This window comes from Trichosurus vulpecula, chromosome 7, assembly GCF_011100635.1.
Source record: "Trichosurus vulpecula isolate mTriVul1 chromosome 7, mTriVul1.pri, whole genome shotgun sequence".
Lineage (NCBI taxonomy): Eukaryota > Metazoa > Chordata > Mammalia > Diprotodontia > Phalangeridae > Trichosurus > Trichosurus vulpecula.
Genome location: NC_050579.1, coordinates 170,521,981 through 170,549,875, shown reverse-complemented (window position 1 = coordinate 170,549,875; position 27,895 = coordinate 170,521,981). Strand labels below are relative to the sequence as shown.

General features: G+C 41.2%; 1 protein-coding gene across 1 annotated transcript in view; it reads right to left on the bottom strand.

Moving 5' to 3' along the window:
* Positions 1–25,312, bottom strand: part of FAXC (failed axon connections homolog, metaxin like GST domain containing) — a 67,375-nt gene extending 42,063 nt beyond the window's left edge. Inside the window, exons 1-3 of the mRNA XM_036765727.1 lie at positions 25,050–25,312; positions 19,065–19,200; positions 4,151–4,347 (exon numbers count right to left, since the gene is read on the bottom strand). Coding sequence (XP_036621622.1) covers positions 4,151–4,347; positions 19,065–19,200; positions 25,050–25,312 — 596 coding nt within the window. The remainder of the gene's footprint in view (positions 1–4,150; positions 4,348–19,064; positions 19,201–25,049) is intronic.
* Between the last annotated feature and the right edge of the window lie 2,583 nt (positions 25,313–27,895).

Genomic DNA, 27,895 nt, shown 5'->3' with positions numbered 1-27,895 from the left:
GTATTGTTTAATGGAAAACATCCAATTAAGCTTTCTGAATTATTTTTTAAAGTAAAAAAAACAGGTGCAACTACTGCCATCCAAACAAAAGAGTAAATTGGGGGGGGGGGCTGAAAAGAAGACTTTATTTTGCTACTATCCCACTGCAAGGTGCTTCATGAGGATACCTGTGAGGATACCCCCTTCCATGGGGGATCAGAAGCTAAACTTAAAACCAGGCAAATAATATGGATGCTAAAATCAGTTTTGGCTTTCATCTAGGGGTCACCCAACTTTCCACTATCTCTAAGGAAGAGGTGACCTGTACTCCAGTGTTATTCTCTGGTCAAGCACAGATCAAAGAAAACTCTTATTTCCATTGTAAAATGTTCCAAATTATCACTGAGATATATCAAAGTCAGGAAAGGATAAACTGGGACATAGTGGGCAGAATTGACCCGCAGCTCAGAGTCAAGATCTGGGCTCAAGTTTTATTTCTGATACATACTGGCTATCTGATACATACTGGCTATAACTTCTCTGTCCTAGGCAACTTCTCAAAAATACAAGTTGAAGAGCAGGTATCAATCTGCCCTCATAGCATGCGTTTCCTTACTGGGAGTGTCCTATGTCAATGAAATCACAAGTCACACCTCAAAAATATACATATATTTAACCAGTGTTTGCTCAGTGACTCTCTGCTTGAACCTTGAAGAGTGGTGAACCAATAGCTGAATGCTCAGCTTCTCCTGAAGGGAGAAGGGAAGAGCAAGAGCATCTTTTCTGAGACACCTCAGGGAAAATAGAAGCCTGCTAAGAGGTAGTAGTGAGAAGCCCGAAGAAACAAAAGAAGAGGAATCATAACTTCAATGATATGCAGAGTCAGAAGAATGGCTATCAGGCCCTGCCACAGCCTCACAGTGGCTTAAACCACAGAATGACTATTGGCTAAAAAGACAAGAAAGGATGGGAGAATGGCATGCTGGCTGTATGAACTCAGCATTGCTGCTGCCCTAAGCAGAGATGAAACCAAAAGAGAGAAGACTAAGGCTGAATTATAAGGGACCACCAGGAGCCAGAGCTAGCCCTATTTGCAGAGAACGGCGATGATAAGACTTTGCTCTCTCCATTTCAAAATTTATCTCTGTTTCTTTAAAGTCTAATTTGAATTTCTCTCTACCTAGGCGGTACAGTGGATAGAGTATGGGGCCTGGAATCAAAAAGACTCATCTCCCTGAGTTCAAATCTGGCCTCAGACACTTAATAGCTGTGCGAACCTGGGCAAGTCACTTAACCCTCAGTTTGCCTCAGTTTCCTCATCTGTAAAATGAACTGGAGAAGGAATGGCAAACCACTCCAGTATCTTTGCCAAGAAAACCCCAAATGAGATCATGAAGAGTCAGATGTCACTGAAAACAACTCAACAACAACAATCTCTAAAAGCCAGCAGGAAGACAGAACTCTGATTAACCCAATGCATTAATACCGTATCTTATGTATTTGATTTGCTAAGAAGCATTTTAGAGAGAAAGAGACTATGATTGGCTACACAGAGAGAGAAGATTCCCTTTCCAATTGCTAGGATTTCTAGTGGGTGAAGGAATTGAGACGATCAAAGAGATTTGTAATGATAGCATATATTTAGAAATAGGGACCTAGCCTATGCTTTCATTATTATAGGGAACTTCCAGATGAGGAAACTCCCTCTACCAATATGCAGGTCAGTGCGTTCCCTGAAAATTAATAGTCTTAGAGTTGCTTAGAGCACTAAAGGTGACTAGCCCAGGGTCACACAGACTGCATGTATCTGAGGTTTTCCTGGCTTTGCAATGAGCCCTCTATCCACTTACACCACACAGCCTCTCCTACAGCATATTATTAAACTGCTTTTAAACAAAGATCACAACAAATGCAGGATTCTCCTGCGTATGAACAAGCCAAGTATGTGATGGGAAAAAAAGGCTTGGTAAATGGAAACAGAAGTCCCTTTCTGAGGCAATGGTCTTGGGCAACTCACCTCTCCAAGATTCCATTTGCACTTCAGGTTGAAAGGAATTCAGCCCCCAAAGAGGGATCCTAAAACACTGACTAGAGAGAAAGCCATGCCTGAAGGTGTTAGGAACAGAGTGGCCCCATCTCCACAAAGTTGGGGGACAGAGAGAGGGAGTAGCTACTTTTCCTCTTCAGCCAAACACCAGTATTGTTAGATACCTATCAGAAGTGAGAATTATCTAGTATTCACTGGGGACCATTTTTTAGGCATCCGAGAAGACAAAGTTATCCATCAACGGACTTGTCAGTCATTTTCCCAAACTGCATTGAGGTTCCCCTTGGAAATGGGAGAGGAATGCTCTGAAAGAAGCCTAAACTTGTGTCTGGGAGGTCAGTAAGGCAGATATATTCCATGGGACTTTCCCAGAAGTCACATAAATGTTAATGAGGAAGCCCAGTCACAAGGGAAACACTGCTTTTTTACTGAAGTCTGTCCCAGTTGTTTGCATGCCCAGAACATTTGTTCAGTGAAAAAACCCTTTGTCTATCTGTATCTCCTCCTCCCCCAACTTGGTCTTGTCCTCCTGGCCTCTTCACCCCTTTTATTGGAAGAGTAACATTTGGGGCATTTAAATGACTTCTGAAAATCTTTCTAATCTTCCCACTGGCAATTCAATCAGCCTCCCCCTTCCATTCTCTAAACCAGCAACTCAGAAACCAGCCCCACATCTGTGCCTCTCAGGGGAGATAGCCTCAAGTCAACCCAAGAGGAAAGGATGGCAGAAGTAAAAATAGAAAAATTCAAAAGAATGGGTATTTTAAAAAGTAAAAAGCCTTCGATCCCAAGAGGCAGATGAATAGATCATACCACAAAGACTACAGAAAAATAGAATGAAGAAGCAGTTCACCATCCCAAGCCTAAAATAACAAGAAAAGGAACAGATTCCCACCCTAGGTAATTCTTTGGGACTATCACATAGGATATATGCTTCATTGTGACCTAGTCCTAGAGTCAAGAGGACCTGAGTTTCAATCCAGCCTCAGAAACTGTTGTGTGACCTTGGGCAAATCACTTAACCTTGGTCTCAGTTTCCTCATCTTTAAAACGGGGATAATAACAGCACCTACCTCCCCAGCTTGTTGTAGCAAATGAAGTAATAATTGTAAATGCTTAGCACAGTGATTGGCACATAGTAGGCACCATATAAATGTTGGTTATTATCATTGTTATTACAGGAATTGCATTTAATGCCAAACAAGCCAAACGTCTTTTTATTGCTATGTCCCTAGAAAAAATGAGTTTGCTTTTAAAAAAAAAAAGCTTCCAATTCTAAGTAGGGAGTCAAAAAAAGGCCAAGACATTCTCATAAAAAAAAAGATTTAAGGGAAAGGAGTGAAAAACAAGAAATAAATGTGTAAACCATATCAATTTAATTTACACTGTAGAGAATTCAGCACAGCCCTCAGGGTAGCACAAAGGTAATTGATAAGCATTATCTTTTGATGGAAAAACAAGAAGTGGGAGACTCTAAGGTACTCAAGAAGGAAACATTAATTCTGCAACAAAGAATAGTAATTAAAATCATCCCAGCAAAAATCATTATTAAGATGTAAAATGATGTATGCCTTCAATTCATATAGTCATAGGATTAATGGGATAATAGATTTAGAGCTAGAAGGAACCTCAGAGGCCATCATGTCCAAAGTCCTCATTTTACCAATAGAGAAACCAAAGCCAAGAGAGATTAAGAAACTATCCAAGGTTACACAGGTAATAAGTGTCAGAGGTATATTGATACATCATCTGATGCACCACTGTTCCTTCATTTGGAGTCTTCAAATTGCTTCATGAATCCTCTAATGGTCTAATGAAGCATAATTCCTTCAGCCTGGAGCATTATATTCCTGAGCTGTCATTAGGCTAATTTCATGAAGTCCTTCTATTACCTCAGCCTATTCCCGTTTTTTTGAGTAAGAAGTTCAGGTCCTAATCAAATCATAGATTTCCCCTCCCAAATTCATATGTAGGAAACTTTTCAAGGGGCTGGAGCATGTCTAGAAATGGAAACAGGCAAGCACTGAACATATTCCTTTGGAGGACACTAGGAAGCTACCTTTCTTGACTCACCCTAAATCTGCTACTCACCAGACACATCTCCTTTTCCTAAGGCAAACTTACCAATAGAAGTGCTCCTCCACCATCTTGGTCACAGCTCGGGACACTGCTCTTTCATGGGGGCCAAGGTTTTTATTTAAGTTCACTCCAAGTTTTTCTTCCAAAAAGTCAATGATGAATTCTGTGCCAGATACTTTTTCCTGATTGTATTCAATCCAAGGCATTTTCCCTTGAGGGGAAAGCTTTCCATCAAAATAGTTCTAAGCAAGTGAATGGAAAAAGAAAATGAAAATATTAATAAAAACACCTTCAACTTCTGTCTGATTAAAAAACAAACATGGAAAGTGTGTGATACAATGGAAAGAGTGCTGCATTTGGAGCCAGAGGGCCTGGCTTCAAAACCTGACTTTACTATTTGCTATCTGTGATCTTAGAAAGTCACTTAACTTCTCTGGGCCTCATCTCTAAAATGGTTGGACTAGATAACCTCAAGGTACCTTCCTGCTCTAAACTAATGCATCTTAAAGTCTATGATCTTGGCTAAGGGAGCCATTGTGCTAATAAGATACATTAATTAAATGCGCAAGTCCTTCAAGAAAATGAAGGTATTACTCATATCTAAATTATGGGGCAGATTATCTCACAGATGGAAAGAGTGGACTTAATAACCTAATTGTAAATAGTTGGTTGTTCAATAATGTTTAATATTCTATTTCTAATAAAAATGTTTAATTTAAAATAACAACACAATAATAATGAATGATAAGTATTGATATAAAGTTCACAAAGTACTTTAGACCTATTATCTCATCTGAGCCTCACAACAACCCTACTGAACCACACACAGCTTTTTGTGACAGCCCTCACACAGGGAAGGAGGTCACTCCAATGGACCATATGACTTGCTCTGGAAGATCAAATCCAAGGGGAACACTTTTCCCTAAAAAATGAAATAAGATCCAATTTTTTTACAGAACCATATTTTTACTTGAGAAAAAGAAAAAAGAATGAATTTATTCAAATCCCATCCAATCCAACAAATGTTTAGTAAGTACCTACTGTGTGTAGAATACTATGTTAGCCACTGAAGAAGACAGGTTTCAATAAGAAACTGTCCTATCTTCTTGGAGCTTCTATCTTAAAAGTGAAACATGCAAAAATAACAACACAAAGTAATATATAAATTTATGAGAGATGCAGCCAAAAATAAAGAGGGAGCATTGAACAAAGACCTACTCTTACGACATATAGGGTAGGGTAAAAGTCACTATTATGAACAGACTTTCAAAGAAATCATAACACTGAGGACCTTCGAAAAAAAAATGAAATCATAGACATACCAGGTATGTTTAGTGTTCTGAGCAGCCCCCACAGAACAGTGGGTTCATACTGATCATGGTGGAAAAGAGGGATACTAATACACTGATCCCTATGTGACCTTGGGCAAGTCATTTTACCTCCCTGTGCCTCCGTTTCTTCATCTATAAATGTAATATCTGTAAAAGGAAGAGGTTGGACTAAATAATCTCAAAGGTCCTTTCCAGCTCTAAATCTATGATCTGATGAACCTGGTAGTATATAGTGACTTTTACCTTACTTTGATGTCAAGTAAGTGACTTGCCCTGGGTCACACAGCTAGCTAGTAAGTGTCTGAGGCCGGAATTTGAACTCAGGTCTTCCTGACTCTAGGCTTGGCACTCTATCCGGTGCACCACCTAACTGCCCCAGCTTGACTACATACATAGTCTAAATTAAACTTCATTTTGCATTGGGTCTATCCTTAGATTGAAGGAACTCAATAAATATCCAAAACCTCTAGCAATCTGTCTAAAATCACCCTATCTTTCCATGAAGTAAGCAAAAAAAAAATGCTTGTCTCACAACAAGGAAGCTCAGTGATAGTTTTTTTCTTTGTTCAGTGGGTGGATGGAGGGGTAAGGGCTCGTGTTGGAAAGAAGATAGAAAGTTATTTGGAAAAAAAATTATTCAGGGTTTTAAAACAAGCTGGTAATACATTTTCACTGTCAGCTTATAAAAGTGACTGGCTCTCTTCAAATTGAAGTTTCAGGTACCATACTCATCTGTCAGACAGAGCTCTCAGAACTTCTGTTTCAGATTTCTTCTGAAAACAAATGGCTATGCTCGAAGAGCTATTAAATTGTGCATGCCCATTGACCCAGCAATACAGATACTAGGTTTATACCCCAAAGATATCAAGGGAAAAGGAAAAGGACTTCTATGTACAACTATATTTATAGCAGCTCCTTTGTGGTAGCAAAGAATTGGAAACTGAAAGAATACCCATCAACGGGGAATGGCTAGACAAGCATAAGAATGTAATAGAATACTACTGTGCTTCAAGAAATGATAAAAGGATGGTTCCAAAGAAATCTGGGGACATTTGTATGAACTGATGCAAAGTGAACAGAACCAGGAGAACAATTTATATGATGACAAAAATATTGTAAAGGACAAATAATTTGGAATGACTTAGGAACTCAGATTAACACAATCACCAACCACAATTCCGTGGAATACACTAAGAGAGGAAGTAGATTATTGGTATAGAAGTTTGTTGTTGTTGTTGTTTCATTGTTATTCATTCTCAAAGAGGACCATGACATTGGGAAGGTGATATTATGACCTTCACGTGAATTGGATTTAAGTGAGGCAGGGCTATACAAAATCACCAGCCTCACTCTCTCCTCCAAAGCCATCTGGGTCCAGTGACAAGATATAGATCAGGATGACTGGAGATGGCCCTAGACGCAGTGGGAGACCTTGTTCTTTTTAAGCTAAGATGTTTCCTAGGTTTCAGTTTGACTGAGGCAACACCCATTCAGTGAGTAAGGCTAGGTAAGAAATGAGGCAGAGAATGTCCTCTTTTATCTAGTCAAAAAAAAACAATCTAGTAGTGGAAGACTCTCTGGGTTTCCCGAAACAGAAACAATAGCTATTTATGTTCACTCTGGGCCATCAGAATCCAAATAATGACCAAGTGGGGCTTGGGCTGGGATCTATTGTTTGCCAATCAATGAGAGCCAGGGTGATTTGGGTTTAAGGCATGGTCCTTAAGAACCCCAAGATATCTTGAGGTTTCAGCTACCAAAATTTATATTCTTTTGGGCAGAGCACCAGCAGGTAAAGAGGGAAAGGAAAAAGGAGAAGAGAGGAGAAAAAGAAGGGAGGAAAAAAGGAAGGAAAAAATGAAGGAAGGAAGGAAGGAAAAAAGGAAGGAAGAAAGGAAGGAAAGAAAAAAGGAAGGAAGGAAGGGAGAGGAGAAAGAAAGAAAGAAAGAAAGAAAGAAAGAAAGAAAGAAAGAAAGAAAGAAAGAAAGAAAGAAAGAAAGAAAGAAAGAAAGGAAGGAAGGAAGGAAGGAAGAGAGAAAGAAAGAAAAAAGAGGGAAGGAGCTACATTGCCCAACTAAATTTGGCCAGTTGGGTCCCCAGTGGGGCAACTCATACTGCTCACAGTCTGTCCTTTGTTCTGGAAGAGGATCATGACATCAGGAAAGCGATGCTATGGCTTGAAAGTTAATTGGATTTAAGTGAGGAAGGGCTGTACAAAGTCACCAGCCTCACGTTCTCCTCCAGAGCCAGTCTGATTATGCTGTCAGATGGGGTGCCTGTATCAGCTGATTTTAACTGTTTTATTTGTTACAAGGAAGTATACTGGGAGTGGGTGACATTTTTAAAATCTTTTTAAGTCAAAGACTATAACACTTTGCCAAGAAAGTGCCAGTGATGGCAGCCGTGGAAAGCAGATGGCCAATTTGGAGGCAGTGGTGAAGTACAATAGTAGCAGAGCAGCATAGCCCCCTAAGCCCAGCTACATACTTCCCAAAGATAGCAATTAATGCAGCACAGACCTGAAAGACCAGTAGACAGTGGAGCAGTGAAGCAATAAAAAAAATGGAACAATGGAACATGCAAAGAAGAAGAGGAATTGGTGGGACATGGAAGTAGAGTCACAAAAATCAAAGGAGGGCCTAGAACTGGAGGGGTTACAAGGCCCAGATCCATGAGGAAGAGCAAATCTGAACCTTGTCCTTCACTGATTCAGTGAGTCACATGGACTGTGCAGGTCAAAAGGAGGGAATCAATTTTCTAGTGACTCCAAGTTATTTATATACTTCAGGGAACCTCAACCCTAGGGTTATGCTGTAAGTCTGGAACGACTATATAGGTTACTAAGGTAAGTGGAGCCTATCAAAGGGGTGGATTACCTAACTACCTAGCAACCCCAAGTTGGGTTTCCTGCTTAAAAGGGAGCCACAACCCCAGCATGGTACTCTAAATTTAAGACAAATGTGTAAGTCCTTGGAAGAGGTGAAATCCACTGGGGAAAGTATTTAACTATCTGTATTCTTTCTTATGTATAATGAACTTTTTTCCATGTTTTATGTTTTGTCAGTTTGGTCCTCAGAAGGGAACTGAGAATATCTAAATAAGAGCCAGAAACAAATCCAATTAAAATGTTGAGAAAGCATGTGGGATAGGATGGAATAGTGGGACCATGATCCACAGAGCTATTATTGAGAAGCCTTCAAGATTACCATCAGTCAATATAAGCCCAGAACTTCTGAGTGATGGATTATAATACTAGGACAATGCGGAAAGAATGGAGATTTACTTTAGGTTACTTAGTTTTATATAAGAGATTAACTAGTGCTAGAAGTGATCTGGCCCTTCTTAAATCTCTGTGGCTATTTTGTTTGATTTCTCCTTTCATTTTCTAATATGGATTATAGTTAGGTATGTAACTGTCCCACACCCATACTAGGTTACAAGCAGGGGCTGGGTTCTTTTAAGATTGGTATCCCTAGTGCCTAGCATGATGCCTCATACGTAGTAAGTCCTTAATAAATAATTGTTGAGTTGCATAAGGGCTCTCAAAAAGAGACTAACTCAGCCATTCTGGGGGGCAATTTGGAACTATGCCCAAAGGGCTGTAAAAATGTGCATACCCTTTGACCCAGCAATACCACTTCTAGGGTTGTATCCCAAAGAGATCATACAAGTGGGAAAAGGGCCCATATGTACAAAAATATTTATTGCAGCTCTTTTTGTGGTAGCAAAGAACTGGAAATCAAGGGGATGCCCATCAATTGGGGAATGCCTAAACAAGTTGTAGCATATGAATGTAATGGAATACTATTATGCTATAAGAAATGAGGAGCAGATGGAGTTCATAATAACCTGGAAAGACTTACATGATCTGATGCTGAGTGAGGGGAGCAGAACCAGGAGAACACCATGCACAATTACAGACACTCAGTATCTGTGATGACTAACTTTGATAGACTTGGCTCTTCTCAGCAATGCAAGGTTCTAAGACAACTCCAAAAGACTCATGATGGAAAGAGCTGTCCATATCCAGACAAAGAACTACGGAGTCTAAATGCAAATTGAGACAAACTATTTGCTCTCTCTTTTTTTCTCTTTTTTGGTTTTGTTTCTTCTTTCTTGTGGTTTATTCCATTGGTTATAGTTTTTCTTTACAACTTGACTATTGTGAAAATAAGTTTAATGTGAATGTATATGTAGAACCCATATCAGATTGCATGACATCTTGGGAGGGAGGAGGGAGGAGAGGGAGGGGGAGAAAGTCTGAAACTCAAAAACTTGTAGAACTGAGTGCTGTAAACTAAAAATAAAAAATAAATTTTAAAAAAAGAGACTAACTACTATTTCTCAGAATTTCAAGAGCTGGAAGGGAATTAAAAGACGATCTAACCCAACCCAAACAAGCATGTAAGCCTTCTATATCATATCATCCCTGACAAGCAGGCTTTCAGGCTTAGTCTGAAGACTTTCATTGTTGGGAGACTCACTACTTCCTGATATATAGCTGATAATATTCCACTTTCAGAAAATGCTAAGTGTAAGGAAGTTTTTCATTGCATTAAGCTAAAATTTATCTCTCTGTTCACTTCTATTTTCTATCCCCTGCTCCTAGTTCTAAGCTCTGAGGCCAAGAAAAACAAGTCTAACATTACCCTCATCCACATGACAGCCTTTTAAATACTCGAAGGGAACCATCATGTACCCCCTAAATCCTCTCTTATCCAGCCTAATGAGTATTTCCATCAATTCTTTCAGTTAATGCTCATGTGGCATAGTCTTCAATCCTCTCACCACCTTGGTCATCATCCTCCTCTGAAAATGTTCCAACTTATCAATGTCTATCCTAAAACATGAACTAAGCATAGTCATAATGTAATCTGACCACAGAAGAGCATATCACATAAACACACACACACACACACACACACACACCCTCATTCTGGACACTATGCTTCTATTAGTTCTATTAGAGTGTCTATTAGAGTGTCACTTTAGCTTTTCGGTGGCCGTATCACCCTGCTGACTTATAGTATACTTGTAAACCACTAAGACCTGCAGATCTCCTTCATACAAACTGTGGTTGACCGTATCTACTCAATCATGTATTTTTGCAGTTGATTTTTTTGAACCAAAGTATCTAATTGTATTTAATTCCTCCTGAGCAACTTCACCATTAAATATTTACAGTGTATCTATATAAAGGGTACACTTTTTCTTTTACCTCTCCGTAAAAGCTATGTACAGGAAGAGGTTTCTATTATAATTTCATGTAAGTCAGAACACTACTGGGTATTTTAAAGCATTAATCAGAAGTGGTTCTTTTCCAGGGTGGGGGAGGTGGTGGAGAAAAGAACCCTTCTACTTTGCCAACAGTCTCTATGAAAATAAACCAGTGTCAAAACCATATACTTCCAAGTACTGCGACCTGGTGTCAACTTTCACAGTAGGGCCGGTGTTATCCCACAAACCAGCGGCAGGGCAGCAGCTAGAGTTACATTCCTTCAGAGAAGCTGCTGTGAAAAAGGAAACCAAGTAGCCCAAATAACGGCTCTGACTTCTCTGCTCACTCCTCCAACACGGTTAGGAGGAAAGAATAGTCAGGCTGAATGACAGCTGCAGCCACGAAAGGCTTCCCTTCGACAGAGAGGTAAATAGCAGAATCACTTGAGTGTGGAGGGGAAATCTACAGAAAAAAAGCTCTGGAAGGAAAGGGGCTGCAAATCGCAAAAACTCTAGAGCTTCATCCAACTGTCGACAACACTGCAATTAAATGTGGCAGTGTTTGGTAGAGCAGTTATAGTATTAAGACAGATGGATGAGTAAGTGGCCCACTCCTCCCTTCATTTAACATTACTGCATCCCAGTGATGCGTCTCCTGCAGAGGTCTGAATGCCGACACTTCAGCCAAGCAACGACCCACAGAATCTGAGAGGCAAACAGTCAAGGTGGACCACTTGGGCACAAACAAACAGTGATATCTGACACTTACAGGTAACACTTCAGAGTTTACAGAGTGCCTTACTCATTTCATCTCATCCTCACAGACACACACCGAGGAAGGTAGGGTAAGTATTATAAGCCCCACTGAAACCCACAGAAAAGTGACTTGCCCCAAGTCACAGAGCAGGCCAAGTATTCCTTGGCTCCAAGACCTGTGTTCTTCCCACTATACCAGGCTGATGAACAAAAGGAAAAACCCTGTTTTTTTTTTCTTTCAGAAGAGAGGGAATACACACCCTGGCTACCTTACCCATCCATTACATTTTCTTGTCTGTGCAGAAACAGATGGCTAGCATAAAGAACAACACAGCAAGACTTAACTGCCTGCTGTGTTCCAGCTTCTGAAGGCCCATAAAGAACCTGAAAGGCCTTGGGGGGGTAAGAGATTATGCTAATGTAAACTCTGGTTATTATTATGGTTGCTTGAAATGAAAATTTAAGTTGTTTCAGGTAATAAAAATAATGCTTAGCATTTCAAATAGCTCCCTTGGAATTCGCCAAACACTTTAAAGTACAGGTATTCAATAACTGGGTGACATTCGGAGCTCACCAAATACAGCTGATCAGTGGGACAAATTCAAGGGATGATAGGTCTCAGAAGGCCAGACAAACCTGGAGTAGGATGGGATGGGCAGCTATGTGGGTTATCTCTCTTTTCCTGTGCCTAACCTGCAGGGAAAAATGAGCATCCTTCCCGGCCACCTCTCTCCTTCTGCTACTCTGGAGAAGTACCTTACCTTAATGACAGAAAAATAATTGCAGCTCCTTCCTGCTTCTTACTCTTCTAACCATCCCCATCAAGTAGAAAAATCAAGATCTTTAGAGACTTAAGGAGGTACAGTTTAGAGGCAGTCATTTCATAAAAAGAACTCATAAGAAGTGTGTTAACTTTCTCTTGAGGAAACTAGGTGGTGCAGTAGATAGCGCTGGGAGTTGGAATTAGACCCATATCCAAACCCTGCCTCTCACACGTAATGGCTGACACTTATGTAGTATTTGGCTAGCTGTGTGATCCTGGGCAGCCACTCAGCCTCTCTGAGCCTCAGCCACCCTATCTGTAAAATGCCAATAATAACAGCGCCCCCCTCACAGGACTGTCTTGAGAAACACAAGAGTTACATAACATAGGTAACTGTTTGGTCATTTTTCAGTCATGACCTCACTTGGGATCTTCTTGATAAAGATACTAGAATAATGTGGCCTTTCCTTCTCCAGGTCATTTTGCAGACGAGCAGACTGAGGCAAACAGAGTCAAGTGACTTGCCCAGGGTCACACAGTTAAAAAGTAGATGAGGCCAGATTTGAACTCAGAAAGATGAGTCTTCCTGACTCTAGGCCCATAGTTCTAACAACTGTGCTACCTAGCTGCTCTAACATGGATAAAAGGCTTTGCAAACATCTTAAAACTATATATATATATATATATATATATATATACACACACACACATATATATGTATATATGTACGTATGTGTGTATATATATATATATATGTATGTATGTATGCTAGCTATGATTATTGTTATTTGGACTTGGGGTTTTAACACCAGATATTTCTTTCACTGTCCAAATCCAAGTGTTAACTGACACACCCCATTTCCCCCACAGCAAACCCAGTTTGCCACTAACGGTGCCTCAACTAAAGTTTTCCAAAACAGAACCTGAAGACTTCAGAAACTCAATTCTCGTCTTCCTTGGAATGACTGGGGCATTCTGCTCGACCTGAAATTTCAGCTGCATGATAACTTCTGGGAAGCATATCTGTAAATGGATTGTGGCCAACAACCAGGGGTATGCTGGCAAATGTTTAACAATTAGCTCTCTGTGTCAATAAATCTACCCATAACACACTTTTAAATTTAATCTATGTTAATATTTTTTCCACCACTTTCTTAAGTTTGGACAATCAACAGAACAATAAATCAATCTCTGTTCTAACAATCAAGTGGTGAGATTCTGTTTGAGCTGGGTCCAGCATATCACCGCCAACTATTCTTTACAGAATAAAAGTCCTAAATGTATTTAGGCTTGATATAAAAAGGAAACTTTCTAACAGAGCTATCCAAAAGTGGGATAGGCTTACTTTGGAGTAGATAGCTTCCCTCCCCACTACCCAAAGCTTGGAGCAAAGACTGGTTGGCTACATGTCCCATGACTTAGACTAGAGTCTCCTTTCCAGATAGCGGCTGGATGGGATAACCACTGAGATGCCTTCCAACTCTGTGATTCTGTGACTGAAGGTAGACGCAAAAATTATTTTCAAGACATTGCATTGCTCTTCAAGGCCAAGTACATATGCAAACATATATGCAAGTAAATGTCTATACCCTGAAGCCCAGAACCCAAAGACCTCTCTATAATGCCTTTGATAACCTAGAGTGATCTCTGGGTCTATTGTAAGGCAATACAAATGGAAAATAGGTTCCGACAGGTTCTACCAAGCTAGAAAGACTCTAAGGACGGACTAGTAAGACTGTCTGTCATGAGAGAGGATCAGCCTAGCTAATTCAAAGTGGTTCATCACCAGAAGGTGGACCAACAGGTGATAATTTTTCTTGCCCACTCATAAAGAGCATCTAGTAAACAGTTGATCAGTATTGGCAAAGGGAGTACCCACATCAATGAAAATTAAAATAAAATATTATATTTTATTTCATTTTATTATAAAACATTAAAAATCACCCAAAAGCAAAGAGCTAGCAAAGCCAAATGGGATGGTTTAGTAAGAGATGTGGCCAGGGTGATTTTCTCATGGCCCAGTGCTTTGTGATGACAATTATTATGCTATCTGACATTTATAAAAAATGCTCTTTAAGGTTTGCTAAGCGCTTTGCATATGCTACCTCAAGTGACCTTATTATACTCTGTGAGAGAAGCACTATTATTATCCCCACTTTACATATGAAGAAACAGAGGCTCAGAGAGGTTAAATTACTTGCCCAAGCTCATAAATTTCGGAGACAGGATCTGGAACCAGTTCTCACTTACTCCAGGTGTCTACAATCCAAGTCATTCAACCGCTACTTGGTCATTACGCTTGTATTGCTAGCCCAGAAAGGTCAACCAAAGAACCCTAGTTCTGACGGTCCCATTTTGAACAAGCCAGGTGGTGGCTGCCAATGAACAGGCTGCTGGGCCTGGAGTCAGGAAGACTTGAGTTCAAATATGGCCTCAGGCGCTTACTAGCTGTGTGACCTTAGGCAAGTCTATCTGCCTGAGTTTCTTCAGCTGTAAAATGAGGATAAAAATAGCCCTTACCTCACAGGGCTGTGGGAAGAATCAAACGAGACATTTGTAAAGCACTAAGTGCAGGGCCTATCCAGTAATAAGCACTTAATAAATGCATGTTCTCCTTTCCCTTCCTCCCAAAACCTTTCTACTCACAGGGATCAAAGGAACCAGAGAAACTACTCCCTTGCCTTCAATCCCAGCAAAACAAACCTAAAATCCATTAAATGCACATGCACAATCATTATGTAACACTATTATTCATTTCGGTTATATGGGAACTGACATAATGAACTTTTCTTCTGCTTCCCCCCATCTTTTGGTGGGGGAATGAATGAAATATTGCGTGGTACAATAGAAAGAGCACTGGATTTTGAGTCAAAGGACCTGGGTTTCAATTCCAGCCCTGCCACTCACTCTCTGTGTGACCTTGAGTTCCTCAGCTATAAAATTAGGGGGGGACTGAGCTAGAGGGCCAGTAAAGTCCCTTGTATCTCTAAATGTATGATTCTGTGATCTGCATGGAAGGAAAAAAGGAAACAAGCATGTGTTGAGCATCTACTATGTGCCAGGCATTGTGCTAAACACTGTAGTGGTAATCAGGGTGTGACTTTTTTACTGTTTTCTTTTTTGGAATGCTGAGGTAATCAAGTGCCTTGATAAATCTTGCCTTTGTTTCAATCGGGAGTCTTTGATGACCTGCTTAAGTCACAAGAAAGCCTAGTTCAGAGGGGTTTGAGTCCCATGGTTGTGATGCCCTCTGACCCTGAAGAAGTGTATATATACTCAGAGGTTAGCGTTTTATTTGGGGGGGAACACTCATTGGAAGAGTGTTGGTGTGGAGACTCTGGGTAGCATTAAAGAGCTCCCCTCCTTTGAAAAACCCAGATGTTGATGCTTCTTTTTCTGGTAACTATATATGTGATATCTTGATCAGACAAAAGCCTGTCTGTTGATCTGTTTATATTTTCTGTTTTTATTTGCTTTGAAGGTCAGAGTGCTGACTTTTTCCCCTGAACTAAGTAAATGATATATGTATGTTTAATTAAAGTAAGATTGTTAACCCCTTAAAGTTGCTTTCCTTAAAAAAAGCAGATCAATGAACCTATGCTAGCAGCCCTGCTGTGTGCTGGTGTTATTAGCCTTACACAGCCACAGTAAGGGCAAGTAGCATTGTTCTTACAAGCACTTATAAACGTTGTCTCATTTAATCCTTACAACAATCCTGGGAGGTAGGTGCTATTATGATCCCCATTTTACATTTAAGGAAACTGAGGCAGACAAGTTAAATGACTTGCCGAGGATCACACAGAGAGTATCTGTGGGCAGATTTGAACTCCTGACTCCAGGCCCAACTCTCTGCCCACTTCACGACCTAGCTGCCTCAATCTGCAAAATGAGGAATTAAATAACCAGGAGATGACAACTGAGGATGCCTACAAAGCCAGTCTCCACAGCACTTTAATGTATGCAAAATGATTCCCTCATGACAACACTGTGAGGTAGGTAGTATACATATAAATTTCCTGGTTTTATAGTTGAAGGAACTTCGTTTATAAAGGTGAAGTGACGGAATTTTCATTCATCCCCTTGGCCCAGTCACACATCTAGCTAAGTGTTTAAGGTGGGATCCCTAGAGGGTTAGGAGGGCATCTTTCTTGGTCTTGAGATGAACCATTAGAACCTTTAACTACCTGTTTTCCTGTTTGTCAAACAAGTAGCTAAGAACTGTTCTCCTCAAAATCCACAATGGAAAAGGGAACAAGAAGAAAGGGAACCACCAAAGACTAATAAGGAGAGAATCACAGGTTTAGATCTATAGGGCTGGAAGGGACACCCCAGAAGACAAGCCCAAGCCCTTCATTTTACAAATGGGGAAAATGAGGGCCTGAGAGGTTAAATGACTTGCCCTAGATCACACAGATCGTAAATAGTCAAAATGGGATTCAAACCCAGGTCCTCTCACTCTAAATCTATCACTCAAGCCACTGTAACTCTAAAACATTTAATTTTTCTACCAGCATTCTAAAGAACAATCTCTGTTCTTTCCCCAAACCTGCAGTAATGGATAAAGTCATAGTCTTGGGGTAAAGAAAACCCAGGTTCAGATGTAGCCTCTGACACTAAAAGAGTAACCACAGATAAGTCACAACCCTTTTGTCCTTGTTTCCTCATCTACAAGATGATTACAATGATATCTCTGGTAATCTACCTCTCAGGGTTGTTTTGAGCCTTAAGGGAAATTATGCGTTTCAGGAATATGGCAATTTTGAAAGTAATATAAAGATGTTAGTTATTTTTAGAAGAAAACCAAATAAAGTAGAGAGGCTCCTTGTCTTCCAAACACTGGAATCAAGCTGCTTCCAAGGGGAAAAGGACCTTTCCAGTACCTTCCCCCCAAGACACCCACTAACTAAACTCATCCACCTGCCCCAAATGCCAACAGGAATTCCAATGCAAGGTCAGTCACAGCCTTCTGAGATGAGGAGCCGCAGCACAGGGAACCATCATGGGCTACCTGACATTTGACCCATTCCAAACATTCTGGAAAGCTTTCAGATGCAATGGTATTCCCAGCAGAGCTGCCACAATCAAGGACTTTCATATATCATTCATATAACAAACTCTACTCCACCCCCATGAATCAGCTAGATGGAGCAGTGATAGATTCATCGATCAATTAATGAATCAACGAGCATTTCTTGAGCATCTGCTATGTGCCAGGGCACTGTGTGGGGCCCTGGGGCTACAAAGATGAAAATGAAACATTTCCTGCCTTCAAAAAGCTTAAAGTCAATTGGAAATGTTTAAAAACGGTGTCTAACCAAAGGCTACAGAAAACAACAGGTACTAACCACTTCCTAACCCCTTTTTCTCAGCTTCCCATAGCAACTAAGTAAAGGAAGATTTCTTGTCTGTTATCATCCCTGAGTTATATAATGGATATTTGTGATATATAAAAACAATGCTACTATCTGCCATTACATTTTTTACAACACAGAGGAGGTTGTAAAATGGAATTTCCTTCTCTTAAGGTTCTCAAGAAAGAGTTGACAGTTATCATTCCAAGGTGGTTTAGGTACAAGATTGCCTGTGGACAGGGAAATAGAATAGATAACCTCTTTGGGTTCCTGCCACCATGATCCAATCAAGCCTTTAGTTTCTCCCACCCAGTCTCCCAAAAGAACAAACAAAAAATACTGAGTGGAGCAAAGTGTGACTTTTTGGAAATAGCTTAGAGTTAACCATCACCCAGAAACTTCATCAGAAACAATGTCTTTTTATTGTAGTATCATCATGACAAGGAACAGCCCCTTGCTGTCACAGAAAATTAAAAGTACTGCCAGGAGTTGTTGCTCACATGACAAGAAACAAATAATTTTCAGAGATCTTCACAACAGCATAAGAATGGAAAAGAAAGAGAGGAAATGTTGGTGAAGATAAAGCAATCTACAGAAATGGCATTTCTTGAATAATGACAGGTTAAGAAAAAACACTGTGTTCACTTAGCACCCAAATGTGGAACCAACGTTCAGTGCCTTAGCCCAGCTGCTGTAATGTCTGAAGGGGCAAAACATTTCACTACATCTACTTCGAAGAGAGCAAGAAGCAGTATACATGGCCTCAGAATATACCTAGAAATATCCTTCTGCCCTTCAGCTCCTGGGATCCAGGAGGGAAAAAACCCTCATCTCCAAAGAATAAGAATAAAGAAAAAGCAATAGAAGTACAGGAGAGTATAATCTGTGTGGTTAGCATAGTGAGCCTGGACAGATCAAAAGAGTACTGTTTTATCTCAAAATCACTTCATGGTTCAACAGGCTACTTTTTATCAAAGAATCACAAAATCCCAGAATTGGAAAGGACTTCTGGTCATCTAGTCCTACCCCAACATGAAGCACAAATCCCCTCCATGATATACCCAACAAATGTTCATCTAGCCTCAGCTTGAAGTGACAGATAACTTCCAGTGATTGATGACTCACTGTCTTCCAGGAGAATCCATTCCATTGGGATAGCTATAATTGTTAGGAAGTTCCTCCTTATATATAGTGGGCTGAGATATGCCTTCCTATAACTTTCACCTGTAGTTCCTAGTTTTGCCCTGTAAACCAAGTAGAATAAATCTAATCTCTCTTCTTCACAAAGAAGGATTAGTTAACATACCCCCTAGTGCCATACTTAAGCTAGGCATCTGAAAACATCAACAGACCCTGAGATCTGTGATGTCTGTATGGCTAAGCTCACACCATAGTCTGATGAAGTCTAACGAGGGTGCCAAGCATACACTCAACATTTCTGCTGAATCAAATTAAATTCTCTGCCACGAGTAGGCCCTATTAGGGTGGGAGTGGAGGTGTAATGGGGAAACCTCATATGCACAGAACATGCACAGATGTACCTGGTAAGGTAAGTCGGCCATCCTTAAATAAGTTTCCATTTTCAAACAGAAAGGAGACAAACTGGGGACACCATTGTTTGGCCTTGAGAACTGATGCAAAATAATAGCATCTTTGGAGTCAACCTCTTGCTCTTTCCTGTCAAAACCAGAACAGAAATAAAAAAAGAACAACAACAATAGAACACGTGTTATACATTCAGCAAACTGAGTTCAAACACTACTGAGGCACGGCTCTTTCATGAGACAGTAGACTTGTTTTATTCATCAAGTCTTGACGGACTCTAAAGCGCTTAGCTTACAGAAAAGAAGCTTAGCCAATATGTCAGAAAAGATCAGGGAACTTTAGACATTCTGACTAATAGACAGTGGCTTAAGGGCTTAGGAAAAACTGTTTTCAACCTTCTTTGCTTAAGTGTATAATGATAACAGTGATGATGATGATGATGATGATGATGACGAGGAAGACGATGAGGAGGATCTTTATACAGCACTTTTGTATTTGCAAAATGCTTTACATATATCATCGCATGTGAGCCTCATAACAACCCTGTGAGGTAGGAACTATAGAAAGTGTGTAAAACTCCCCATTTTACAGATGAGGAAACCCAAGTTCAGAGAAGTAGCTAATTGACTTGTCCACAATCATCAAACTGTTACTGTCAAAGTCAGAATTTGAACCCAGGTCTTTCTACTACTTTCTATTCTATCCACTACACCAGACTGTCTCTCCTCAGATATAAGCAGGCCCTATGAGCAAGAAAAGCATTTTCCAGAATAAATCCACTTCATCCACTATGGATTATACTTCTTCTATTGGGGCCAAATTGGATGGGACTGAAATATTCCATCTCTTTCAGATCATCTACGAAACCACATCATATAGAGAGAGACCCAGAAATGCACACATGCCACCAGACTTACCTACAGAGAACTAGCTCAGCTTGGTGGTTTAGTCCCAACCATCCAGGTAGCAGGAAGATCTGGCTTCTCATCACTTTCCCTTTGCTCCCAACATCAGCTGCCTTAGCAACATCCTTTTCCCTCACTTCCAGGGTCCATCTCTCATCTCTTCATCTTAGGAAGCCTATCCCCACCCTCCCCTTTTGTTATGCCTCACTCCCACACTTCTGTCTCATTTTATTTTTAAGCTTTGGCTACTCTCTTCTGGAAAGTAGTAAACTGCTTATTGGTATCCTTGAAGCACAGGCTATTAGTAACAAGAGATAAGTTGTTCTTAACGCTTATTTTCCATCCTTTCTCATAAAGGCCCCCTACATCCCACCCACTCCATTCATTTCAGGAACTGATTTGAATTGCCATCTATTTTTTCACTCTATATTCTTTCCAATACAAATGATAGAACTTACTGACTTCAGCCTTCTCTTTGAAGTTCCTAACTCTCTGGTTTATTTGTCACCCTTATTTGGGCAGTATTAGTCAATATACTCCCTCACATTCTCCTTAACCTGAGTATCTGAAAACATCAACAGATCCTGAGACCAACTATGGCGATCTGGTTAAGAGCAGGCCATAGTTCTATGGGGCCCCCTATGTCACTAAGTATTTGTTTAGCATTTTTGATAAACGAGATTAATTCCCTGCCACTACTCTCATGAGGGGTAGTACAACAGAAAAACCCTGAACGTGGAGTCAGAAGAGGTGGACTTGAGTCCTAACTATGCCAATTACCAGCTGTCTGATACCAGGAAAATAACAACCTTTTCAGACCTCAGTTTCCTCATCCATAATCAGACCAACACTTATAAATACATACCTACTAGGGTTGCTATAAGACTCACAGAATGTTAAAGTTGGGAGGGACCTTAGAGATCATCCTACCCCAACAGATGGGGAGCCAGAGAGGAAAAATGATTTGCTCGTTAGTGGCACAGCCAAAAATGGTGGCACAGGCTAGGTGGCACAGCAGATAGCCTGGAGTCAGGAAGATTCAACTTCCCCAGTTCAAATCTGGCCTCAGATGCTTACTAGCTGTGTGACCCTGGGCAAGTGATTTAAACCTCTTTGCCTTAGTTTCCTCATCTGTAAAATGAGCCGGAGAAGGAAACGGCAAAAACTGCTCCAGTATTTTCGCCCAGAAAACCCCAAAATGGGGTCACCAAGAGTGGGAACAACAACAAAAGAGCCAAGGCTAGCACCTGGACCTCCTGACTCCCAGGACTAGGCTCTTTCCACTATACTCTGTTCTTCAAGATAATTTAAGCAAAAGCTTGCTTTGTAACCTTAAAGTGCTATATAAAATCAACAAATTCAATAAACATTTACTAAGTATCCTGCACAAAGTAGGTACTTTATAAATAATTGAGCAATTATTTGTTACTGTGCCTACTGAAAAGCATTTTCTTCTTTATTGCTCTTAGGCTTGCTTCACCTACATTTTAAATCATTCCACTTAAAGTAATGCAAGGTTTTTGTTCGTGTGTTTTTTTAAACTTTGCACAGAAATTCACCAAGGGTGCCAATACTAAGGGAAAGGAAGTATAGTTTCAAAATGTTTGCATTTCCAAAATTTTTGCCACATTAATGGCCATAAAACTGAAGTTAGTGAGCGAAATATTTTGAATAGTCCTCTTTACTAGTCAAAAGAATGGAAATGAGTTTTTCTTTCTAGAGATCCAAATGTCTTCTTTTAAATAAGAATGCTTTACATGTTAGATACTAGCAAACAAAGCATTTATTTAGGCTATTCTTAAAAAGCACAAAGTAAAATGTGGGCCAATTATCTAGGTATCTAGTCCAAAGAAGACTGGACATTAAATGGGATACTTTTAATTAAAGACAGACTATAAGCAAAAGCTGTATCAATACTGGAACATTTATCTTCTGTATAAAGATAGAATCTAGTGCCGTATACTTAATAAATGCTTGTAACTAATTGACTGAATTCACATAAAATTTTTCCACAACTTACTGATATGAGACACAATGGATCAAGTGCTAGATCTGGGATCAGAAAGATCTGAATTCAAAATCCCACCCCAGACACTTACCAGCAATGTGACCCTGGGTAAGTAATTTAACCTCAGTTTCCTCAACAGTCAAATGGGGATAACAATAACAGCACCTACCTACATCACAAGGCTGTTGTGAGGATCAAACGAGATAATATTTGTGAAGTGTTTTACAAACCTTAAAGCACTATAGAAATTCTAGCTATTATTATTTTTACTATTACTGAGCAATTCAGATTCTTTTGTCTGTTTTCCTGATAACTGAAAATGTATATACCTCTTTTCCGAGAATTTAGCCTAAACTCAGCCTAAATAAACTCACAAAGTTTGACTTTGGTATAATTCTATAAGGCACATTTCTCTTCCTTTTCAGGTACCTTTCGCCAGGCAGCCACTGAAAAAGGCATAGAACAAGAGAAAAAGTACTGATTCTAGAGGGTTCATATCTCACCCTTACTATCTGTGTGACATACAGCAAATCAATTTTCTGATTTGTCAAATGGAGGGGGAGGGGGGTAGATAGCCTCTGAGATCACTTCCAGCTCCAGATCTAGGCTACCTAGGGGACATTAGGTACCCCACCTGGGTCTGCCTTCCTGGGCAGTGCTCCATTAACTGGACCTTTCCTTTCCTCTTTCCCCCAACAAAACTTTCCTCAGAACCTACAACTACTTAGGGATCACATCTGCATCACAGAAGGAATTTCCAGAGATATAATGCCTTATCCCTCAGGATTTAGGGAATATTTATCACCAGTGAGGAGATATAAGAAACACAAGGGAATTTCTCTATGGCCAGTTCTAACCACCAAGAGATATTTCAAGGTTACTTCTGGAATATAATAAGCTGAATAAATATTCTGAAACTATGTCTACACATATAAATGACATGGAGAACAAAGCTAAACAAGTCATAGGAGTTTAAAAAAAGAGAGAAAAAGAAAACAAAGAAAAAAACCTTATGGCCTGAAATCTAATTAAGATAATATTGGGTTCCTGTCTCAATTCCTCATTCCTCTCTCCATTAAAGTCCTACTCTAATGACTAATGGTGGCCTGGGTTTTCAAAGGCTTTGCCAGAGGGGTGCAAGCTCTATTAGACTCCCTGATAAGCTGAATGGTTCCAGTGATGGTCTGGATGTGCTACATTCATGGGCCAGCCACATAATATGTGAAGGGTGGCCAACAGGTGATGAAATCCTTTCCCCAAAACAAATAATGAAAACCATCTCTAAAAGCATGGGGGAGTTGTAATCTGCATCAGTGGAGAGAGTCTTCAAATGGATAGAACCATAGGTTATTGAAGTATTTAAGTATGAATTGCCTAAATCATTTGAATAAATTGCTTCAAATCTGTTTTATTTTGCATAGGTCAACACATTCTGAGACATAATTTCTTGTGTGAGCAAAAAAGTAGGCCCAAATATAACCTATAGTGCCAAGAAAGTCAAATAGCTATACAGCTCAAAGCAGAGAACTCTGCAGATGTGGACATGATGGTTTAAAATCCAAACCCTTTTCCCACAGCTGTGCTGTATAAGTTTCCCGTTCTGCAAACTGAAGAATCCAAATATACAAGACAATGTCATAACACATTCTGTTCCTCATATGTGAGTATTTCAGATTTTTGTTTTCTGTAAAGATTATTTAATAGGCTTTCTGGAAGGGGGATGGGGAATCGGTTTAATTGTTATAAAAACAAATGATAATAGAAAAAATTAAAGGTCGTTATAGAGCCTCTGTTTACCCTATATTGTGGAAGATTTTCCCCCCACTGGAGAAAAAAAATTATGCATATGATTATCTTTATAGGAGTTTGCCAAAAAGATATTTTTAGTCGTTTGAAGGTGCTTTATATAAAACTAGCCAACGTATATCTTGGCTCCAGCGACCTTTCAGCAATTAAAGAAAGCTTAAATACAGTATAATTTTCATCATGACTTCAAGCACCCATAAACTGCCTCCCCCAGGACACCCGCCCCCACATCCTTCCTCAAGATAAACACCTTCCTTTCCAGTTGGCTCCATCAGCAGTTAGCTGAAGCCACCATGTTCGCAGATTCTCCACATCTATCCCTGAAAACAAACTGCAGCAACCTCTACTACCAGTTCTAGCACTTCCAGCTTTCCTGGTAAAGGCAAACACACACATATATGGTGCCCTGACTCTCAGATACTCTGTGCTCACAAGGTTATTCAATTGGAAGTTGAAGCTGGCAGTCCCAGCAGCCTGATCCACATGGTGGTAAGTGTGAAACAAGGACGCTGCCCTGTTCTTTCTGCAGGCAGCTCTAAACAGGTTAATACTGCATCATTTTCCAAGGCTGCCCAAACACATTGGCTTAAGCTTAAAAACAGCCTTTCGAAGACACTAATACAATAGGAGCTGGCGAATTTGCAACTGCAACCTATGTGAAATTGAAGGAGGCGCCAGGTGGGTTAAATTAAGGGTGCTCAGAACTCATATTCCAACCCAGCCTTCCAATCAAGCGCTGCAGCCTGTTTTCATTTGGTTCACCGAATAAACAAATCCTCGGCCTAATTCAGTTTCCAAAACCCAGGCCAATCAATATTATAAGTAAAATTTAAAACTCTATTATCCTTCGTAAGGACCGTTGCCCCTGGCTATTTCTGCTTAACATCAATAACGGTTTGGGTAGGTTTGCCGGCCACTTTCTCTGCAGTTCAACCTCCTGGAAACTGAAAAATTGCACTCACCGCCAGGTGACTACTGAGACACCCTCGGGAAGAACGACTACCTAGGGTGCGGGCATTTCTGTGACCTGGCCCGGCCCAGGGAAGAGAGAGGAAGGGCTGAGGCGGACTGAGTTCTCACCTGGTCTAGGGCTGCGCGCCTGGCCCGCCCCCCGCCCCCACCCATATCAACAACGCCCCTGACTGCAGCAACAGCAGAAGCAACATCAACAACAACGGTAGCAGCAGCAGCAGGAACAGTCACCGCAGCCTGCTCGGGGGCCCTCTGCCAGTCTCCCAGGGCTCGCCGTGTCTCGGTCTCACCTAATGGCCAGGAGCTCGTGGAGCAGGTACGCCGCTGCAGCCAGCAGGGCTCCCCCAGTCAAGTACAGGGTTTTCTTCCACCAGGAATCCGAACCCAACCCTGCCATGATCCCTCCGTAATCCTGCAAAGGGAAAGCGATGATGTCCCCATAAAAGGTATAGGGCTCCTCAGATCCGGCCCACAAGCCGAAGGAGATGCTCTGGTTCCGGCTTAGATCCACCACACACGACCTGGACGAGGCAAAGCCAATCCCCCAGTGCATGCTGCGCGGCTGGCGCCCGGCGGCCCTCGGCTGGCCAGGGCGGTGCGCATGGGACAGGGAGGAGGAGGAAGAGGCGATGGAGGAGGGCTCCGAACCGAGGCGTCAGGAGCGCGAGCGAGCTCAGCGAGCAGCTGGCGCGGAGAGAAGTGGAGGAGATGGAGGAGGAGGAGGAAGAAGAGGAGGAGGAGGAGAAACAAGAGCTGGGGCAGCAGCAGCGAGAGAAGCAGCAGCAGCAGCACCTGGCCGGGGTTGCTCTGGCTCTCTCCGTAGCTGCGGAAGCCGCAGCCACCACCGACGCATCCTCCAGCTGCTTCTCTTCGCCTTTCTTTGTGCCCAGAAGAGCCTGGGTGATGTCATTGCTCCTCAGGGCAGGAAAACAGATGGGGGAGAAAATCACCTCCGTACCTGCCCCACCCCCACCCTTCACTTCTCAAGTTCCTCCTTCTCTTCCTCCTCCAGCACCGAGCTCCTCGGACCCAGACCGGAGAACCACCGGCGAGGCCATGTTTAAATTTGGGGCTGAGCCCTCCCGGCCCGCACAGTCCAGCCCATGGTTTCTGCGCCTCTAAGCGGCGCTCGCTGAGAGGCACGCCCCAGAAACGATCTCTTTGGACCAGAGGGGCTGTGGCAGGCTGGGAAGTCCGCCTGACAATAAGAGCTTCCTCTCCGCATCCTCCGAGGGGGGAGCGGAGAGTGAGCAAGGATCTTGCGAGGTCCCTCCATCCTCTCCGCCCTCCGTGCCTCATCCTCCTCCCGGGTACAGTCTCCTGTTCTAAGTGTCTGGGAAAGGTCACGGGCAGAGGGCATAACTCACCTCAAGCTAAGAGGGGTATTCAGACTAGCGGACCAGCGCTGCTGGAGCTGGGGAAGGGGAAAGGAGAAAGAGAAAGGGGCAGGGCCGGGAGGGGAGGACCCGGATTGATGTCTGGAATTAGACTGCCCACGAAGGAAACAGTTTTCTATTTGAACTGAAGAGAAAGTGTCAGTCGGTCAACTAACATTTATTAAGGGCCTACTATGTGCAGAGTGTTGTGCTAAATGTCTGGGGAAGGAAGGAAGGAAGGAAGGAAGGAAAGAGAATTTAGGTTTCCTTATGTGTTCTTTAACATAGGAGGGGCATGAGCCTGTTTTGACCTTTCAAAAAAAATGCTAAGAGTAAGAATGTTAGTCCCTGGAAAACCCCCTCAAATAGTGCTTCCTTTGAGATCTTGGGAAGGGGCTTCCCAGATCCACATCCAATATCTTTTGGTTTAGAAAAACCTCCCAGAATTTAAAGTTGTGAAGAACACAAACTTTTTTTTAAGTGTACAAAACACTGTGTGGGGATTTATGAAGAGCAAAGATATAAAGTTTTCAGTGAGGCAGGGGTCACTGGGTTTCAAAATCAAGAAAAACTGATAACCTTAGAATAGTTTCCTTTCGGTGGTGAAAACAGAAATTTGATTAGAGGACTCGTAGGCAGTCGGTCCTCCTGCTGTGTTTTGTATTTCAGTGGTGTCCAATTCTTCATCACCCCTTTTGGAGTTTTCTTGGCAAAAATACCAGAGTGGTTTGCCGTTTCCTTCTCCAGCTCATTTTATAGATGAGGAAACTGAGGCAGATAGAAGTTAAATGACCAGCCCAAGGTCACACAGCCAGTAAGTGTCTGAGGTCAGATTTGAACTGAGGTCTATTCTGACTCCAGGCCTAATGCTCTTATCAACTGTACCACCCAGCTGCCTCTAGGTAGTAGGTAGTGGCTGAACAACAGCAACAAAAAATGTGCTGTACTCTCTTTTGGGAATAAGCTTGTCAAAAAATGTATAATAAAAATTATCCTAATGCAAGCATTTTTCTGCTCATGGAGAGAGATGTCCAAATTGACAAGAGTTTACTGAGACCCTCCAACATTTCTCACAAGTAAAGCATTTTGAAATCACAATTTATAGGATTCTTTAAGAAAAACTGTTTCACAGTCAAAACTGAGCAAGGGTCCAGAGTTTAGGAAACAATTAAGTTAACATTTCATCTACTGGAATTTATGAGGAGTGGAGAAAGAGAACTGACTAGGTTTATATCACATATAGAAAGTCATCCCCTGTTTGTAACTGGCAAATTGTCACCCACATGCTACCTTGGGGGGAAACTGAGATGCAATGTCCCATCCCCTTTTACTGATGTGGACCTATCAGAATTGCTTTTTGTCTTATTACAAAAGTTATCAACAAAAGCTTGCCCCATCTTGAGACCATTGCTGATGTCCAGTAATAAGCCCAGTGTTGCTACATTGACATACTTTTAAGAAACTCCTTTTAATTCACTTTATCCTGAGTTTTGCCTATCAGGATGAAAGCCCTAACAAAGAATTTTCCTTTTAACAACATGTCTGTTGTCTCTCCCATTACAATATAATCTTCTCAAGGGCAAAAATTATGCTTTCTTTTTCTTTTTATCCCCATGCTTACCACAGTACCTTAGTAAGGGCTTAATAAATGTTTGTTGATTGATTGATTGAAGAGATGTCTTAACCCTAAATGCCCAGTCATGACTTCAGACAACTGATAAAGTATGATTTTGGTCTCTTGGAAAAGAGGTGATGGAATA